General features: G+C 39.5%; 1 protein-coding gene across 18 annotated transcripts in view; it reads right to left on the bottom strand.

Annotated features, from left to right (window-relative positions):
- The window catches only part of C2CD5 (C2 calcium dependent domain containing 5), a 63076-nt gene extending 57448 nt beyond the window's left edge, over positions 1–5628 (bottom strand). For all 18 annotated transcript variants that reach the window (XM_061444567.1, XM_061444562.1, XM_061444551.1 and 15 more), the window contains exons 1-2: positions 5434–5628; positions 1301–1387 (exon numbers count right to left, since the gene is read on the bottom strand). In XM_061444567.1, coding sequence (XP_061300551.1) covers positions 1301–1387; positions 5434–5523 — 177 coding nt within the window. In that variant the 5' untranslated portion in view covers positions 5524–5628. The remainder of the gene's footprint in view (positions 1–1300; positions 1388–5433) is intronic.
- Positions 5629–21505: the final 15877 nt, after the last annotated feature.

The following is a 21505-nucleotide window of genomic DNA, read 5'->3' on the forward strand; positions in this document are numbered from 1 at the left end:
TGAACATCACAAACCATGAATCAGGTTTGCCAGGTGCAATGGGATGACTCATTTAAGTGTTTACAGCACTATAGCCTTGCAAAAGGATCAAACTCCACACACACACATGTGCACACACACACACACACAATGTCTAAAAGAGCTAGTGTTTTTCCACTCTTTAAAATGTGGAATTCTTTTTTCTTTCCCCCACTGTTGCTGTTTTCTTTCCCAAATCCATTTTCCATGCAAAAAGATAGGATTTTGAGACTTTATTATTGCCAAAAAAATCTCTTTCCCTATGAACAGAGTTAACCCTCCAGACAGATCAGGTCTTTCCTCTCCTCCTAAAAGATGACCCCAGACACTGAAAGATAAAAACAAGAAGAAAAAAAAACCCCACCTTTTTACTACCTTTTTAGTCAACACGGATTGCTGATTAAGAGATGCTCTTAAGCATTGTATTGAATAATAATCTGCCTAACCTTACTATTCTATATTTGCTCAAAAACGCTTCTAACATTACCAGCTATTACATCACTTAGTACATGTACACAGTTTCAACCATGTTTATGCTGTGATATTACCTTAGAACACTATAAATGACAGAACGATTAATTCAATTTTTTTAACAACTAATTTACCCCTAACATCTTTCTCTGTTATTAAAAAATGAAGGAAAAAGAATAATTAAAAAAAAAGAATACGTGAACAGTTGTTCAGGGCATAACATCAAAGAGTATCGATGAATTATATCCTGCAAAACATCAAGAAGCAATTACAGTAACATACCGAGTGCTCTCATTATTACATAAGGAAATGGGAAAATGAAATGTCCAACAGTTGTTGTCCAAGCTCTTTATTTTGTAATTTTCTCGTAGGAATTCTCTGTTTTCTTCTCTGCCAAGTGCATTATTTTTGCAACCCATGGTGACATTTTCAATACCAATTAACTTTCCTTACTAAAATTACCCCTTTAAAAAAAATACAAGCATACTGATATACAAAAGCCTGATTCTTCATGCTATTTCCCCCCCTACTTTCACCTCTGCCTTGTCTTTTTTAGTATTACCCAGGATAACATCTGAGGTGGATCCAATCTGGCAAGCTTTTATCTTTACAAACAGCTCTGAAAAGCCAAAGAGACACCTTTAGCAAACAAGCTCTCACTGTAGATAGGTTTGCTGAAAAGGCTTCATGTGTATTTAAACAAAAAACACTTCACCTCTCAAACTCATTTTCTCCCTGAAATGATGTTATTTCATTAAGGGCATCTAAACAAGAATGTGTATATAGACACAAACTCTTAAAAAATACTTACTTCAAATTTGAACCACTCAGAATTCCACTGAGGATTAAGAGATTTGGGATACACATCTGTCTTAAATGTTGTATTTCCAAATTTTACCTAAAAATATAAGCATGCAATTATTAACAAATACTAATAAATTTAGAAACTCATCAATTCTACACATGCAAATAATTTCAAATAGATTATTTCAATAATATCAACAAATCCTTTTTAGTAACATCAGCTTTTTTTAATCAATTCACATACATCAGTAGGTAACTTTCCATGCAACAACAACACTTCTGGTATATCTCTCTCCTTTCCTCCTTAATCACTTGATAAGTGGAAATACCACTTCTATTCAAAGTGACCTGTATACTCTCCTTGGCTTCTGTTTAGAAAACATGTAAACAAAAGTATTCTATCTAAATATTAAGAGCTAATGTCCCACTACTGTTCTCTCTAGGGTTTCTAAATCAACTTTATTGACAATTTATAAAAGAAACACAGAAATGAGAATGGTAACATTGGTAAATTTATTTCTGAAATTTAAGAAATCTCCCTAGATGCACACCAGAAAATAACTGAAACCATTTCCATTAAGTGCAACTGCAATATGCTGGACACATACCAGTAAATTCAGAGCAGCAAGGGGGAACCTTATCCAATTTTATTCTTTTCTTAAAATATAAAAAAATTACAGAAAGCATATGGGCAAAAAAGATAAAGGACTATATGTATCTATACACACATGTCTCTACATACCCCTGTAACCATCAGGTACTGAAGATCAAATATTCTTCATAATTCTATTGATTAATGCACGTAATAGCCTATATCAGGAATCTCCATTTGGTCTCCATATTGGTCTACGTCAAGAAAACCCCCTTTGTTTTGGGTTTTTTGTCTGTTTTGTTTTTAAAAAGTGAAACAATTTCTGTGGTGCCCCATACAAGAAACAATGCTGCCCAAGGCAACTTTATTTCACTGAAGCTCTTACTACAAACCACTCACAAACACTTGTAGATCTCTGAATGTTGCCTCTAAAATTAATTAGTACTTCATACCAAGTATCTGATCATGCTTACAAATACCCAAAGTTATGGGGTTTAATTCATTCAAAATTTTTAAGAAAATAATGAGTGTGCTGTCATAAAAGAAATGCTGAAGTTAAAGACAGCTGAAGATTCTGAATATTGTTTTCTTTTTAAATTCTAAATAGATTTTGGAGACTAAATTTAGGCTTAACTTCGGAAACATGTATGGCAATTTTTAAAATACTTTTGCTCAAGAAATTATTAAATAAACACTTCATAGCTTTCAGTAATATGGTGATTATTTTGTACAGGTGCATACCTCAACTCTAGAGAGATTCTGAACATGCTTTAGGCTTCTTAATTAAGCTGGTTGCACTTAAGCACCACAGGACTGGATTATGAGCTCACATTGAGCTATGTATATATAACTGTACATACCTCAGTCAATAGAACTCTGTATAGCATTTATGACCAAAGAAATAAAAAACCCGTGGGGCCCCCTACTTGATTTAATGAACAGTAATGCTTTTCAAAAAAGTTACTTCAAAGTTTTCAAGTTAAAAGCCAGAGTGGTATGAAAACACAGGACCAAGCAACCTTAGTGTAAAAAATCACCCAGCTATTAAAAGGTGGATGCAGCCTATATGTGTACAAAAAAACTAACAGCACTGCCACTCAGAACATGTATTCATACAAAGCAGTATAATAAAGCGATACTGACACTAGTTTTAAATGAGCTACCTTAGGTATCAGAAGCTGCCAAGGAGGAACAGCCCAGAGCTCCACCCAACCTATTTTTACAGGTTATCTAGGGAGTAAATTAGCTCCCTTGGAGCCCCAGGCAGTTATAACTGAAGTTCTCCAGTAGTCAAGCTACTTCATTAAAGCCAGTAGAGATAATCAAGCACTATACTGCTGTCTGCAGTATAAATTTAGAAGCACAATTACAGAAGAAATTGTGCTACTTTGCTCCGGATCACACATGCTAGCAAAGTCCAAGTTGTGCATAACCTGAGCCAAGTCTTCTCCTATTTTCTTTTGTAATTCTAGAGTAATGTTAAAGGCTAGTAATTAACTAGTACCTTAACATTACTTCTGTTTTTCATTTTTATTAAAGTGAAATCACTTTGTAAACGGTTTCATCAACCTTACACAGAAAAATAAAATAGCTTCAAGCTCAGTTTAGTTTGAGATAAATGTCAAAGGGGCAATTTCCAGTCTTCCTAAGTAACAGTCCTAACAGCAAGGCGCCACCTACGTATTTTGTTAGCCTTATTTGCGCCAAGACATTCATGAAACTGCACATTAACCCAGCTAAGCAAACTGATCTTTCTGAAAAGTCCTATTTCCTTTATGCTAAGGTAGTCTTTTAACTAGATCAATTTTGCAATCTGTCTTGCCACACACCCAAGACAGTAGAGTTGGCACAGACGGAGGAGGGTTGGGAACAAATGGCCAACAAGACAGGAGAGCTGTTTCTCCTCCACAGTAAAAAAAACAGGCCAAATGAAACTCATTAGCTGCATTTCCCATTTCCCATTCTCACAAGTAGCATGCGTGTTGGGGGTCATAGGCTATTCATCAAATTTGAAATTAAAGAGCAGTCCATATAAATGAAAAATTGACTGATGAAACATTTGAAACCAAACACTAAAATATGAAGTTAAATGACTGTCATTCCTGCAATAAAATAGAAACGTGTACTATTTCAGCTCCATTGAAAAGCATGCCAAATACATTTTAGCTTTATTAGCAATGTCCTACTATGCAATGTGTTTAGTGTCTAATGTCAATCAAATTTTTAAGCACCAAACAAAAATCGGGACTTACATACCCAAAATCTATTTTGATATTAATATCAGACTTTCCAATTTATACAGTTCTAGAACAACATTCTGTCTTCCTACCTGAATTCCAGTGTTGTGTCAACCTCAATTAAAATTTGTGGTAGAAACATGCATTCCATTTTTAAACACCTCTTTGCTTTTTCTGTATGATTTCTGAATCTATGGAATGTTCCTGAAATGTTCCAAGTTATTCATATCGGAAATAATGACTCATAAAACAGAAGGCTCACATCAACTTATTTTACAATCCCTTCCTAAGAAATACCCTATATATTGCCTGTTAATTTTATAATTGTAAAGAAGGCTGGAGTTAGATACTTCTGGTGCAACAAAGTGATTTAAACAAGCAGACAATATTAAATACTTTGAATCACAGAATCGTAAAACCAACTAGGTTAGAACAGACCTTTAAGATCATCAAGTCCAACCGTTACCCCAGCACCGCCAAGTCCACCACTAAACCATGTCACTAAGGGCATCTATATGGTTTTTGAACACTTAACAAGGATGGTGATTCCATCACTTCCCTGGGCAGCCTGTTCAATACCTGATCACCCTTTCAGCGAAGCAATTTGTCCTAATGCCCAGTCTAGACGTTCCCTGGCACAGCTTAAAAAAACAATTCAAAAATATTTTAGCACTTCAAATACTTTAAATAAAAATGAGAATATTGGTCGAAGAGTAACGCCTGTACAACCACTCTGCAGACATATATTCACAAACACAGATGCCTTAAACACGCTTTTATTAATTCTTCATCCGGCTTGCCATACATCCATCAAATCCCGAAATGGATTCCATTTGGCTGCCTAAGCAATAAGAGCCATTTATTAACAACCGCCAGCCAGGAGAGGCTTAAAACAAACAGGCCTATTTCTAAAACATCATTTGAATTCTACATGCCTGTCAGCTAAAAATCAAGGATAAACCAGAGACTGCTTTCACAACATCCCAGCCGACAGGAGCTCAGAATGCTCCCCACCGTGCCCGCGCCCTCGCCTCACCGCCCGGAGAGGCTGCAGTCGAGGGGGCAGGTCCCGGGCCCAGGCCGAAGGCACTAAACGCGCCCAAGGGCGGGCGGGGCAGCTGAGGAGAGCAGCAGCCGGCTCCGTACACGACCACGGCGGCACCTGTCACCGAGGCGCAGCCGGACGTCTGGGGGTGTGTCCCGTGCCCCTCCGGCTCGGGGGCGCCGCGGCAGGGCCCGGCAGCAGGTGCCTGCCAGCCCTCCTTCCCTCCCTCCCTCCCCGATGCACCGCGCGCCTCCCCTCCCGCAAACCTCCACAAAGGCGTCGGTGAGGTCACTGGCGCGGTCCATCACGGGCAAATGGCGCCCTGCCACGATCTTGACCTTCAGCTTCCCCGGCATCCTCGCACTGTTTCTCCACCACCGCCTCCCGCCGGCTGCAGGGGGAAAACAACAGCGCGTGTCCCATGGAGCGGCACGGCAAGCCGCCGCGACGGGGGGCGAGGGGGGGGGGGTGGGAGGAGTGGCAGGAGTGACGGGGCAGCTAGGGCGCATGCGCCGCTGCGAGCAACGGTTCTGCAGAGCCCTGCCCATTCCCGGCGCTTCTGCCTAGGCACAGGAGCATGCGCTCCGTGACGGCACCCAGCGGGGAAGTGACGGCAGTGGGGCGCATGCGCTACTCACGGGGTCACCGCTGCGAGCGGCCGGAGAAGCAGGGGGTGGCGGGCATGGGTTGATTTCCAGCCTCCACCGCTGGCGGCCGGGCCCCGAGAGCGCCTCGCCGCTCCGCTTGGCTTTGGTGGTACTGCCCCGCACCGCCCCTACGACAACATGGCGCTGCTGTTACGGGGACCCCTTTGGAAGTCGAACGCCGACTCCTGGATGGGTTCCCCGCTAGCGCAGCGGCGGCGCTCCCAAGTCAGAGTGCTTGAGCGCCGAGTCATCGATGCCCGGGGCTGTGGGCGGCCCGTGGCGGTAGTGGTACGGTGTGAGTCGCCTCCAGGCTCCTCACAGCCGCGTCAGGCCGGGCCAGCTCTGGGGTTGGGCCGCTCTGCGTCCCTGACCGGTGCTGCCGGCTGGTCCCACGGTCCGGGCCCGTTCTGCCCTTTGATGCAGCCTCGGGCTTGAGGGCCCGTTAACGGGGAGGCGTGGAATATACGTGCATCTCCTGGCACTCGGTGGCAGAATCGTTTAAGGGGTTTAAACCAAACCCCATGGGTTTATTGTCGTTTGTTTTTTTCTTGTTGTTTTGGGGGGTATGTGCAGATTATTTGAGGGATTATGAATCGATTAAAACAGAATTTAGTTAAAAGAAGTAGGATTTGATACGGTTCTCATAGCCAGGTTTTGACGTTCTGATGCTTGAAAAGCTCTTTGTTTAGGAAATAGTGCTGTGGAAGCTTAAGGAACCTAAAGGACCCAGGCTGGCCGAGACTTGCCTCGGGTATGTGCCCACCACTGAGAGTGTGAAACCAGAGTGTGTGGTTGTGAACAGGAATATAAAAGAACCTTTTTGCTTTGATAAAGGAGCTCCCAGATGTTGAACTAAACAGTAGATCCAGTTGGATTATTCTCCCTTCTTTCTAGTCTTACAACAAGACTAACTCATATTATGGGCTGGTATGCGATACTGCAAACATAAACCATATGAACAAAATACAGTAGTGTGTAGCATAGCGAATTACTGTATACAAGATCTTTGGTTATCTGTCCTCCAGCTAGCCACATTTAGTCTCACCGATAAAGCATTTCCTCTCTTAGCTTATTTCGAAGTTATCTTTATAACAAGTCATACAGTTGCTAGTATTCATCATATTTCTGAATAAATTACAAGCAGGCTATGTGTGTGTTTTTTCCTCATGCATCCTGTTTGAGTGGAGTACTGCTGAGGCTGCTCCCAAAGCAGGATAGCAGCAAGGAGCAAAGACCCAGGAAGGTACTTAAACCCAGAAAACATGCTACTTATGTTAGGGTATTAATTTAGACCAAAAATACGATTTTGAATGGAATCTCCTGATCTCACCTGCTTAAATGTTTTTGCTCACCTGAAATTAATTTGGATAATACCAAATTGAAAAGTATAAGCTAACAATACACAAAATGCATTCCAGCTGTTTCAGGGCATTTGGGCTGTAACAGTAAATTAAACCCTGTTGAACGGTCTTTATTTTCCCATGAAGATTGTCTGAGGAATCATAGAATAGTTAGGGTTGGAAAGGACCTTAAGATCTAATTCCAGTCCCCCCGCCATGGGCAGGGACACCTCACACTAAACCATGTCACCCAAGGCTTTGTCCAGCCTGGCCTTGAACACCGCCAGGATGGAGCATTCACAGCTTCCCTGGGCAACCCATTCCAGTGCCTCACCCCCCTTACAGTAGAGAACTTCTTCCTTATATCCAATCTAAACTTCCCCTGTTTAAGTTTTAACCCGTTACCCCTTGTTCTATCACTACAGTCCCTAATGAAGAGTCCCTCCTCAGCATCCCTATAGGCCCCTTCAGATACCAGAAGGCTGCTATGAGGTCTCCACACAGCCTTCTCTTCTCCAGGCTGAACAGCCCCAACTTTCTCAGCCTGTCTTCATACAGGAGGTGCTCCAGTCCCCTGATCATCCTTGTGGCCCTCCTCTGGACTTGTTCCAACAGTTCCATGTGCTTTTTATGTTGAGGACACCAGAACTGCACACAGTACTCCAAGTGAGGTCTCATGAAAGCAGAGTAGAGAGGCAGGATCACCTCCTTTCACCTGCTGGTCACGCTTCTTTTGATGCAGCCCAGGATACGGTTGGCTTTCTGGGCTGCGAGTGCGCACTGAAGCTGGCTCATGTTCATTTTCTCATTGACCAACACCCCCAAGTCTTTCTCCACAGGGCTGCTCTGAATCTCTTCTCTGCCCAACCTGTAGCTGTGCTTGGGATTGCTCCAACCCAGGTGTAGGACCTTGGAGTTGTCATGGTTAAACTTCATAAGGCTGGCAATACTTCAAGTGTAGTATTTCAAACAGGAAATAAAGTTCCAGGGAATTTTTACTGCAGTTTCCTAGTGAATATCTCCCTGGGATTATGAAATACTTTTTTTTTTTTCACAAAAATCTGTCCAAGGATTCAGCTTTTCAATGGAAGATTTTATAATCAAAGGACTAGAACACCTGCTTTGGAGAAACAGTTCAAATCTGGTTTTTGGGTACTTGTAACGATCTGCTAGATACGATTTAATGCATTAAGCAACCTGCGTGGTGTATTATACCTGTCTTAGGGCTGAGGAGTTTCTATACAGGCAGAATGAGGCCTGTCTTTTCATAAATTAGCATGGTACTCAACACATTTCCTGCCAATTGTATTACAATTCTCTAGGGTCAGCAGGGACTTACACAAAGTGAAAGGTAAAAAGGACTCAACTAAAAGTTTAGTCAAAGCCCTAGAATATATGAACTGTTAGAGGCATCTAAAATAGCATTAGATTTCCCTCTGCTTTAGGCAAATGATATTCATATAATGGATATACTTGAAACTAAAGCTGTAATATGTACTTTCTCAGTAATACGCATGTTGGAGACCACAGAAAATATTAAGAGGTGTTATTTTTACCATGGGGGAGGAGGGGAGAGGGAAAGGGAGGTGACATCTGACTTTGTACTTTACTTTAGTATCCACTTTGTTTCTTGCTGAGTTGTCTCCCTTCTGCTTAGAAGTCTGCTTTAGCAGGTCATGACAATAGAAGTTGTGTTACAGCAAGATAACAAGTATATGCTTAAAGAACAGCATTGTCTTATTTGAGCAGGCATTGCCACATATTAAATACTGTAATAAACCCACTATATAAACCAAGAATATTGATAGTTACAGTATTAAAGACATCTTGTGTGGAACAATGACTGTCATGAAAATAAGAGTTTTGTGTGGGGAAGCTGTGAGATTGTATTATCTAAAAGTGAAGATCTATGTATCCCTTCTTTTCCGCTTGTTGTATGATAGATTTTTGTTTTGTGTTTTATTTCCTGCTTAACTGCTAGCTCAAAGTGTGTGTGTATTTCCAACAAAGAGAGATTTCCTTTCTGGTAGACATGCATGTTGAACCCTTAGCTTATAAATTGATACTCCAAAGAAAACATTTTCACCATAACTTCAATCTGCTGGCCCATCACTTTAGGGTAGGTTTCAATGATCTTAGCTTACTAGCCTTCTGCAACTTACAGATTAGAAGATCATGGTCTAGGCTTTCTTCAGGTTACACCATAACCTGAGATGTGGGGGGCTGTGTCTTCCCCGTGTGGAAAAGTGCTTTTTATTATATTGCATTGAGCTGATTTGAACAAAAATAAATGAAAAGGGTTTTTTTGATTTTTAGTTTGTTGCAACACACCAAAGAGACCTTTTATCTGCTTGCTTGTTAGCATTCACAGAAGATACTGGTTCTGTTTCTACTGCAGCTACTGTGATAAGTAGTCTGAAACAGGAGTCCTTGTCAACTGTTACCAACAAGGAAAACTCTGAAGTGCCAGTTTTTGGCTTTTAGAAAAATCCCAGTATTTCTTTGTAAAGCTACATATTTTAAAGACATCTGGTTGAAATCTACAGGACACCAATCCAAAAATATCCTTAATAATTATCAGAGGAGTCCTATCTCCAGATAGGACTGTGTGTGTGTGTATATAGCTATATATATGTACACATAGATATATATATGTGTGTTCTTAGTAAAGGCCCCAGCATCCCAGGGAAAAAGAAACCAAACAAAACAAAAACCTCATCTTATTTCTGCTCTGCTGTGTGCTCGCCGCAAGGATTTAAACGGGGGCAAAATCCTGATTCTCCCTATTTGTTATTGCCTGTATGTATTTGATGTGCCATTGCAACCCTTAATCTCTCTCATTAGATTAAAAGGCACAGAGTGAAATTCTGTCTCAATAAAATCATTAAGGTAAAACTCTCTCACTGAAATGAAGAGGTGGGTTTTATTATGAGCTGGGATGAACAAGGCTTTGTTACTGAGGTTTCTGGTTTGGACTGGAGAATTTCACTTTAGTTAGCCTGTTTAAACAGAAGATTAAGAACAGTATTAATGCCTATTACTATCTACATGAACAAATTCCTACTACCATAGAGATCTCTAATATAGCAGGTGTGATAAGGAAAGGATGGAAGTCTGAGTAGAACAAATTAAAACTCAGAATGTAGATGTGACTAGTGGAAATACGAGTTATTGAGCAAGTTGTGAAAGGCAGGCATTTTTTCATTGCCTGTAATCATAGGTCATTGGGAGTACTTAGAATCTGTAGTTCTGTCACAGAGACAGCACTTTTTGCTGACCTGTGGGCAGGCTGCAGTCTCCATGATTGTCACCTTGCTGCTACGACAGTTTCCCTCCCTGAAAGGGTAGAGAGTGAGCCTGGGGATGGCTACACAGAGGATGTGAAGGCAGTTAAGAAGTGGTGGCTACCTGGTACATGATCCAAAACATTCATTTTGACTCCAGGTTACTTGGGGAGGATCTTATGGCTCAGTTTTGCTGACTTTAATCCTACTTTGCCTAAAGCTGCATCTCTCAATAATGGTTTTAAATCTTGATGCTGTAACAACTAGATAAAAATCAGATAATTACAGTAAGTGATTTCCCTGATGGAATTAAAGTACATCATATGAGTAATGGTGTACATGGGTGGTGTATTTTTGTCCTGAATCTATTCAAAGTCATTCTCAGGCTAATGGAACTAATTTGAGCTGACATTGGTGATAGATGGTAATATAGTCTATTCTTACATAGAGACTGAATACAGAGCTCATTTGGAGACAGTATCTTGGAATTAATTTTTGAAGTTAAATGTTGTCAGTAAATTCGAATACTGTACTGGTGATACAGCAGATAGATCCAGATAAATTTCTAATATTCTATAATATGTATGAAATAAATTTATCCATTGAAAACTTTTTAATTCCAATGATATTCTAAAACATTATTCCCATACAGATCTAGTGAATTGAATAAAACCTGGTTGTCCTTTGAGGAAAACCAGAAGCCAAAAAATAGTCTCAAGGCTTATATTAGGAGGGTAAAAATAAAGCCCAATATGTCTTAGTCCTGAGATTATATTTTTGAATTGTTTGTATGCACTTGTTTTCTGGATATCAACTATTTCCCTTGGAAATGAGATCTCAGCACTTCATATTCTTTTGAGAGTGACATCTTTTGAACAGTCTACTCAAGTCAATCTTGTGTTGACTTCAGCAGTTTGGGATCTGGTCCATATCAAGCAGTTTCTAGGAACAGAGACATGAAAATATTAAATTTCATGCTATTATGGCTGTATGAAGGTCTCAATTTCCATCTACTCTTGAAAGAAATTGTATAAAATAAATATTCACTAACAGGGGAATGTACACAATTACCTACTGGGGGAATCAAACAACTGGATCTGATGTCATGTTCCAAGCTAATAGTTGAATGTCATTTATCTTTCTTACAGTTCTGTGAGGGAAATAAAATTGCATATGACTTTGTGCATTTTATGAGCAATGAGTGGCAAAGGCATAATTGGGATATCAGTTCACAGAGATTGCAGCTGAGTCCTGTGTACACATGCTCTAGCAAAGATACGTAGTTACAAGGAGTACAATAAAAATAGCTATTCAGAATGTGTCATGCTTACAAAGCCCTAATTAGTCAACACCTAGGTAATAATTTAATTAAATATAATTTTCAGTAATATAGATAATTAGTCTTCCAGTGACACTTTCAACATTTCTGCCCTTCCTCCTTATAAGGATTGAGACAAAGAAATGTAATATTTACCTGTGATTGTAGTACATATTAGACTTACTAGAATGGTTATATTCTGCTTAATATTGTTGGTATTTTCTTTTTTTCCTGTATAAGTGTCATAAATAGATCATTTATTCAGGTCCCATCCCAAACCATGGAAATACTAATGAATGTGTATATTTATATCTTGAAATTGCTGTCAAGATCAAAGATGATGATCCTGAATTTTTTAAGTAGGTTGGTGCTTCTTAAAGCTACGATCCTCGTAGTTTGTCTCATCAATTGCTATGGTACAGGCAGGAAGAGTACGCATGTACTCTTCAGCAAGTCAGTCTGTGTCTTGGAAGAGATTATTTTGAGTATAGTAACTTTGCATGAACTATCTATAGACTAGCTCTTCAAGATCCTTCACAAGATATGCAAGTTATTTCTTGGTACATTAAAGAGATTAAATTGGATTACAATCAAAACAATAAATCTTTGTATTCTGAAACATGGAGTGAATGCAATTCTTAATAACCATGTGATGCTTTTGCTTCTTGTGTTCCAGTAATAATAGACATGATGTGAGTTACTAAACACTGAAGTTGTTAGCGTATAAACAATAAAAAGACATTAATGAGGCAAACCACTGAATTTTGTTTTTCAAGAGCATGTAATGCCTTATGTTTAGCATCTTACAGACTTGTGTCTACACAGTGATACTCATTTGCTGTCAAAACTTCTGATACAGAAGGGTTCACATTGTTTATTTTAAGAGTTTAACTCTCATTCTAAGCCAAAGAAGACAGAAGAGACTCATATTCTGAATTTTGACTCCTCCATAAGTACATATACATATGAAGCATGTAGGCTCCTAACTCATGTGGGTAAAGTCAGAAGCTTAAAATCATAGAATACCAGGTTGGAAGGGACCTCAGGGATCATCTGGTCCAACCTTTCTTGGCAAAGCATGACATAGACTAGGTGTCCCAGCACCCTGTCCAGACAAAACTGAAATGTGTCCAAACTATAAACCAAAAGTTAATATCCTTATAATTCACTTTTTATCACCATCCAGTTTATTGTGAAAAGTATGTGCTACTGCTGCAGAAACGTCAGTCAAACTCAGTTTAGCAAAGTGGTCATGGTACATCATGTGAGTAAAGTAGGGGGAACTGTGATTGCTAGGAGATGAAGCACCTCACAAGCTAGATTAGAAAAACCCTCCAGGCACACATTGATGGAGAAGAAGGTGAACAAGAGAAGAAACTGTACTTTTCCTATCCAGAGATCTTAGAAAGGGCAGGGAGCTCCAACAAGAAGTCCCAAGTTTGGTGTGTGTTTTCTACTGAGAACATGCAGTCTGTGGTGTGGCAAAAGAATGGTGCAGCCACAGGATGTAAGGCTCTGCACCAGGGAGTTTCATTGGTAAAATCTTAAACTGTGTAAGAAGCCACACAAAAGTCTAAAGTAGAAGAGTCTTCTTATCTGTGGCTAATCAATTATTGGAGCAATCAAGATGAGTACTTCTAGTAAAGCAAGTATTTCTTTTAGTCTTATCATGATTCCTGAATGTGTTCCTGAGTACTGCTGAAAGGAAGTACCCATTCACAGAGAAAGTATAAAAGTTCAAGATGTGCAGGAAACAAATGCCTTATATTCCCTACATACCACCTTATTTCTTAAGTTAAAACTCCTGTAGAGTAAAACCTAAAGTAGAACCCTGTCATCTGTGCTTGTTCTTTGAGTAGTCTTAATTCATTTCTGACAGAGTTGCTTTCAATGCTGCATTTGACCCCATTAAAGACAATTTATAGGGCTTTTGAAATATGAGGACAGTGTCTTCGGACTGCCTTCAAAGTACAAAAATTGTCATTCATCAGGCTTGTTCTGCCTTTCTCTGCTTTTATGTCCAGGAGAATTACGATCGTCACCTTGGACTGTCTTGATAGCATCTGAGGGAGGTACTGCCTTCATTTTACTAGCAAGGATTATTATGAACAGCACAACTAGAGAAATATATGCTAAGTACATTGCTTAATTATACATAATAATTCTATAAAATGACTGAGCATCTTTCAGTGCATGGAAGTTAAATATAGACCTTAATGAGGCAAGCCAGGAACTAAAGGTGACATCGGGCAGGAGCAATGACACCACCCACCAATTGCCATCCCACAGCACCTGAACAAGAAAAGCTGAGCAGGGCCAGCAGTGATAACGGTTCAGTTAACAGCCTGGTAACTAGAAATCAGGTCTATAGTAACAAGGCGGGTTGAAAGTCCAAGCAAGGCAGCGAGGCAAGGACATGATCTGCAAGGTTGAAAGCCAACCCACCAAATCTCTTATGCAAGAACTAAGGAAGAAGCAAGGGCAGAGACCTGAGCCAGTGTCCAGCTCCTTGTTGGGGAGGCGGGGAAGGAGCTACAAAAGCCACAGGTGAAGATTTTCTCACCACCTCTTGCCTGTTTTCACAAAAGCTATAGCATATTGGTGCCTGCCTTGGATTCTGATAGCTAAAGACTAAGGAGAGATGTGGAAGAGATTGCAAAAGAGTTGTGGAGGAAGGTGGATACAGGCTGGTAAGAGCTACTGCATCTGGTCTAAGTGTGTTGGTGTGTTTGGTGCCCTGAAGTGGGTACACTGTTAAAGTCAGAAGTTAAGGTAAGAAGGCTGATATCTGGCGTCAAAGCAGCTAGCAGCTGGAAAAAAATTGCTAAAATGAAAAATAAATTCATGTTTAACACAGAATAAGGAGACATACTATTGTATTTTTTAAGGAGTAATGAAAAAAATTTTCTTTGCAGTAGCCAAGAAGAGTTTTCATGCATGCAAGTATGTGATTGGCATCCCATAAGGGCTGTATCCTATAGTTAGGCTCTTGGAGTAAGAAAGATTTCTACTATTTCACCATTAATAAATGTAAAGACTAAGAACAGACCTGCCTTGGCTAATTTTAACAGTCTGAATGAAACCTACTGGTTTTCCTGATTTTGTTGTTGTGACTCCAGAACCCTCGGAAAGGCAAGCAAGACTGATCTTAACAATTTGCAAAGGCAAGCCTCCATGTAATTTTTGCAAAGGTCAGATGATTCAAGAATTTGATGCAAAGTGCAGCTGTGATCTGTGTGAAGACAAGGCCTTGAACTTGTAAAGGGTTAATTCTCACACAGCTGTTGACTTCAAAGAGTTAACTGCTATTGCCTGTAATATCGTTTTTATCTGTGGCCTTCCTTTCCAGTGATTTTCCATTTACGCTGGAGATTATCTCAATGCACTATGTAAGCTTCAAATCAAGAGATTAATCACTTCATCAGCCTTCATTTTTGGAGGATTGTTTTCAAATTAAGACAGACCTTATATTATTTTAACCTTGTTACTGTTTGCATGTGTAGGGAAACAGCTTGATAGCACTGATCTTCAAGTTTATATAAGCATGAACTGTCCCAGATATCACAAGAAAAATGTTTCAAATGTTATCTATCGTGTAGGATCTTGAGTTCTAAAAATACATATGTAGCACTTGGGTTTGTTTTTTAGGTGTCATTGAGGTAAGATGACACATGAACTATCACTGCAGCTGAATTATACTTCAGCTTGCCTATTCAAATTGATCTATAGTCACTGATATAGGATTGGTAATTGGTGTTGTCAGACTACTCATAGTCTGAAAGCAGAGTTGGTAGCCTAGGGGAAAATCTACTGAAAGCGTACTTACTACTTGTGCTCTGTGGGCATTAGTTTTAAAGCACGTGTTACGAAGTGTTTGAGATGCACATGTATGACATGTTTGGCTGTCATTTACTCTGATATTCTTCTGAGCCAGGAATTCTTAGCTTAGACAGACTGAATATGGGTGAGAACTAAAAGTCTGAGGCAAGATCTCTTTGGGAGCGATCCTACCAAGCTAGGGGAACTAACAGATAAGTGTGGAAGGGATAATAGCTCCCCCTGCAATTTTGGATACTTGCCTGTCCTTTGTAACTCACATCTTGCAAGTTTTTTTGCTCGTTGGTGCTAGATAAATGTACAAAATTGTGTTTATGGACAGTTTTTGTTATCAGTGTGCAGTGAAGAAGTAACAGCTTGGTCTTTCAGATGCAGGCTTTGCAGCTAAAATCTCCTTTAGTCTCAAACTGAAGCTTTGTTACCAGAGCACAGTGTTACAGAAGTTATAGTTCAAAACTATTTGTGATACTGAATGGCTCCCAGAGGAAAGGGAACTTCCAGCTCACAAACCAGATACGTGTCACAGTTTCATTTTCTGTTCTTGGTGGCTGTATACTTTTTTTTTTCATGCAGTCACTGAAAAGTATTTTGGAATGTGGTAAAACTCACAGCTTTGTAAACAGGCAGTACCTAAATTGTGATGAACAGAATCAGGTAGTTGAAGTTGATGCAGCTGAAAAGTAATCTGGTAAAAGAATAATTCTATTTTAGCCACATCAAATAACCACATCGTTAGCTATGGAGAAGTAGACAATCTCTTAACTCTAGGAGTGGGGTGGATGTAGACTGGGTTATGTTTCTATGCACAACCCTTCCCATTGCAAATGGCCACCACTGAAAAGATGCTAAATTTAAAGTACAGCTAACTAGCTGTTATTCTACTGTTCCCTCTCTGATGAGAATAAACATGTGGGAATGTCTGGTATCTCTTTGAGATAATATACTACCCAATATTAAGAAGCCCTTTACTTTTGATTCAGTATCAAAGAGGACAAAGTTATCAAATTTCTTGTGATTTTAACTAAGCTTGTTGATTTTTTTTGATTGACATTTCCTGTCCCCATTACTTACATCTAAAGGCTGTTTCAGAACCTTCATATGTGATTAGAAATTTCCAACCAGAGCTCCAGTATGAGTTTATGCCTATTTTGTGCACACAATATCGTGTTTTAGCCTAAACAGACCTTTTCACTTTAGGATACATCTGTCCAGATAGTTTTGTAGTGGGTGATTCTGTCCACCCACAGCTTTTCTTGTACTAGATGGAACTAGCCAAGCTCCAGACTTCTCTTACAATAGAACGGGGGTCTCCATTTACCTAATCATGTTGCTATCCTTTATCCATATCTCTTTTGTTTTTTAATAGGCAGGGACAGAATTGCGCACAGTACTTTTGATAAGGCCTCAACAGTGCTTTGTACTATAACCCCCTACTTCTGTATCCCATGCATCTCTGTATTTGTAGGTTGTCCCTGCTAGGACTATCTCACCTGATACATCCTGTAATTCCTTTTGCCTTTTGACAAGCATATTACATTTGTATGTCAGGCAAGTTTATAAAAACAGAACAATGCCCTGTCAGGGTGCAGATATAAAAACAGAGATGTAGAAAATAAAATCTAGTCTATGTATGTTCCACACATGTGGCATCAGTTGATACACAGCTGTGCTTGTGTACAAAGAAACCCCTGAGAATTATGCCAAGCCCTCCGAGGACCCAGATTTCCTCAGCAGTCTGTGAAGGGCTGGGGAGCTCATTAAGGTAGCAGAAAGGCTCAGTGGCAGAACTCCCTTTTTCTCTCAGATCTCCACGCCAACGTGCAGCAGCATGTGTTCTGAATACTGAATGTAGAAATAGGTTCTAATTATAACGGAGCACAAACCTGAGAAATTAAAAATGTACTAAATGTGGCTGCATTAATGTTTTAACAGACTTTTGAGTATATACACAATGCAGTACATTGTTGTCACTATGATTTTCTGCCTCTGTGTTTACAGGCCCTGTACATATTCTAATATTCCCTGAAAATATGCAGAGTGCAATAATAAACAATGTTTGGAAGAAAGAAATCCCTCACGACTTTTGCCAATTTAATTTATACTCTACAAGAATAAGATTTAATTACCCTTATCTTAATTGTCCTTAATGTGGTATGCACAGTAACTGCAGGTATTATCAGCCATAAAATTATTCAGCCACAAAATTTACCTAAACTGCCCAAAGCACTATTTTCCGTACACCTATATCAGTTAGAAACGCTTTTATTTAATTTATTCTAAATTCATTGGGCATAATTTTTATTAGATGAATTCCTTGTTTTGCTGATAAGAGACATAAAAGTCATTATTATTTTGTGGAAAAGGTTTCCATAGTCTATGGCTGTGGAAACAGCTTATTTTTTAAATGCCTGTACTGCTTTCACTCACCTTGTGTCCATGCAGAAACATCTTTTGTTCATAAAACTGGAATTAACTTCAGGGTTTTGAAAAACTGGGTCGAACATATAGAACAGTTTTAGCTGCTGCTTGAACTTTGAGCCTAAGCTTTTCTATCATGCAGTTTTTCTATTATCCCCCCCCCCTTTTTTTTCCCCCTAAAATTGTGTTTCCAGACACAGTATTCAAAAAACCCAAGCCCTGTACTAATTGCATTCCATGTTCTATGCTTTTTCTGATCTTGTTTACACTTTCAGCAACTGCATCAAAAGCGTGCTTTGTTCCTGTATTTGTGTTCTTCTCTGTGATCCTTCCCATATGAAATTCAGATTTTGCCAGACTCTTTTGGCCAGGTAAAACCTCTTACTTGTGAGCTTTTCTTTCCAAGAGAAGCCTCATGTTATTTTTTTTAATTTTTTTTTTCAATGAAATATATCTAGTGAATTAAAAGGATCAGATCTGAACAGCTGAGGAAAGAATGCTGAAAAAAAACACAAATATGAAAAAGAGGAAGTTGAAATACATCAGAGAAGAGCAGAAACCCAGAGTATTTCTGGAAGCAATTAAAGAGTTTGCTTTATGAAAAGTAAAGCAAGGGAGATGTTATTGTAAGAAAAAATATTTTCTGCCAGAGGTTTGGTTTCTGGCATCAACTTTTATGTACACACACAACTAAGGAGAACTTTTCTTGGTGGAAAAGTTTTCCTCCTTGGTGGAGGCAGAAAGTGAACTACAAACAAGCTATGACCTTAAATTCATCAAAAGGATTTTAAAGGTGAGTTTTTTCCTTTTTTTTTTCTTTTTCTTTTTTTTTTTTTTTTTTTGTTTGTTTTGGAGATTCTGAAGGTTCAAACATCTGGGTTTATTCTACTTTCTTTTCTTTATCGCCGGTCTGCATGTGGTACTGGCTTGTAAGGTATGGTTTGGTTGAGGCTGTGGCAGAGCTGGTTTGGGAACACTTTAGGGATCACACAGAAGTTGACCTTGAGACAGCGATCTTATGCAACTTAGCAAAAGTAACACAATGATTTATTGAACTAGAAGTGACTTTCACAGAAAAGCTATCTTATGAATTCCATTTGTCCACTGCTACAAATTTATGAGTGGTATCACAGGTGTTTTTATAAATACATAATCCTGGGCAATCAATCTATGTAATTGTAGTATAGGTCAATCTACCTTTCAAACATTCCTTCAGTATTTTGGCTTTTGTATACTTTTGGTTTTTTAGCACTTCCAGCTTCCTGTTCCCAGAGACATTCGGAAACAAGTAGTTGTAAAGGTAAGCAGAGAGCTCAGTGTTCAGTGAGTAAGGTTTTGGAAATGTTTTTGTAGTTTACTCATCATGAAAAGACGAGTGACAGCTTTTAGCATGGTTTTTAGTGATACATTTGATTACATTATCAATAACTGCATAGTAATGGCTTCCCACTGTTTCTTTCCAATGTAGGTAGTTGCTGGTGGTGCTTTCTGGTGAAAGAAGAGGAAAGATGGTTATCAGGAAAAGCTATTAGAATGTAAACCAAGAGAAACTCAAAAAATCTCTCCTTTTTTTGCATTACAATGCTACTTGTTTCAGACATTCAGAAAAGCTGCTGACTGACTGCTTTGCTTACTCTAAGCATTCCTTTAGTTCTGTAGATTAAATAAATACATTGTTGCAAAGCCTGGGAAAGTGATTCTTTTTCTTTTTTTCTTTTTCTGTTTTTTTTTTTTTAATAATTACAGAAGAGGGAGTTGGATTAGAACTAGTCATTCCCCTGAGAAGTTACACCTCCAGAATAATCTTGCAATGTAAAAAGAAACAAAACCAAAACAAAACAAAAAAAAAACCAACAAATCCAGAATGAGTGATAATTAACAGAGCTAGTTGACATGCTGTTCTTTAAAAGTTAAAAGACGTACGTCAGTTGGAGACAGGATATCAAATATCAGTAGGAGAGCAGCAGGAAACTTTTCCAGTGGATGAAAGGGATAAAAAGAAGAAAAACAAGCCCTGGTTGTGCTAACAGCTGACTAGGCTCCTGACATACTCGAAGCACAGACGATTGTAACAAATACCAGAGAAAACAGTATCTTCTAAACAAAAATGCTGCTCACTTTGAAACTTTAAAGTTAAGATAAAATTGTGAATTGCAGACTAACATTGAGGCAGTGGATACGTGGATCACAGTGAAAGGAAATATTGCAACCTGCTTGCAAAAGATTTTCTGCTGTACGCTGGGTGAACCTCAGTCCTCAGGGACTGTGGGCTGAGAAGGCTAGCTGACATAGAAATGCAAAATTCCAGGGTTCCACAAGAACCAGAGGCATTATTCCTGTGGAGGGTGGGGTGAAGCTGGAATGAATATTCTTTCCTTTTCACATGTTAAAAGCTTTGTGGAAACAAACCTGAAACTGGTGCATCTTCAAGTGTAAAGCCTGTTGCACAAGCCAAACCATCTTACAGAAAACATGAGAAAAATGAAATTTAGGAAAGCTCCTAGCAAGACATGATGCTCCTGTAGTAGCAGCTCTTATGACCTTCTTGCTTCCTGCTTGTGGTCAAAGCCAGCAGGAGCCAGGGAAGCAATTCTCCCCTGCAGTCCTCTGTGCTTCTGTGATTGTTGAGCCCTAAAACCCTATGGAGGGAAAGACAGAGATTTTGGCAAAGTCTGGCCCTTTCCCCTTCATATATTTGCTATCTTATTATATTGTATTTATTTTTTACCATATTATCATTTTACCTTTCAATGGGAATGCGTAACTTTATTATCCTGAAACTTGAAATGTAATTTAATTAATGTTCCAAGCTCTCCCTTAACAGAAATATAAATGAAGTGACTAATTCAGCAATTTCCCATGCTTAGCAACAGTTGCAAACAGAGAAGTCTGTAAAAGATATTTCCAGCCTATGATTAAATATCAGGTTGTTCTGAGCTGTTCTTTTATGCCTACTGCACTTCTTTGGCAAGTCCCCTAAATTCAATGCCTCAGGAGTAAATAAAATCTGTAGGATAAATAATGAAATAAACCACACTGAAAACAGTAAAATCTGTAGGACTTTCAAAAGCAACCCGAGACGGTGACCTACAGCTTGTAGGTTCAAGAACGGAAATTCGAGCCTGTCCCTCTGAAAGTCAGATTTTGCTTCTCCACAACCCCCTTCAGAGCAGGTTCCAGGATGGAACTAAAGGGGGTGCAACCAGGCCCTGGGCACACTTACAGACTTTCATGGCCTACCTGCACGCCTGCCTTCATGGCCTGCCTGCCCTGCTCCTTGGTGGGGATGGTGGGATAAGCCTTGCCTGCCTGCCACCCCATGGGAACACACAGAGCCCCCAGCCCCCAGGGCACTGCACCCCAAAAGGTGGATGGAATTTGCACCCTTGCTGGGTGAGGGGTGATGGCAGTGAGGGAGCAGCACTCTGCTCTGAACTTTAATCCAAGCACATGTGACTGTATGGACGTACACAGCCTGTCTCACTTCATTTGGC

This window comes from Pezoporus flaviventris, unplaced genomic scaffold (genome assembly GCF_033815535.1).
Source record: "Pezoporus flaviventris isolate CSIRO_AGI_PZ_B2104156 unplaced genomic scaffold, CSIRO_AGI_Pfla_v1 ptg000002l, whole genome shotgun sequence".
Classification (NCBI taxonomy): domain Eukaryota; kingdom Metazoa; phylum Chordata; class Aves; order Psittaciformes; family Psittacidae; genus Pezoporus; species Pezoporus flaviventris.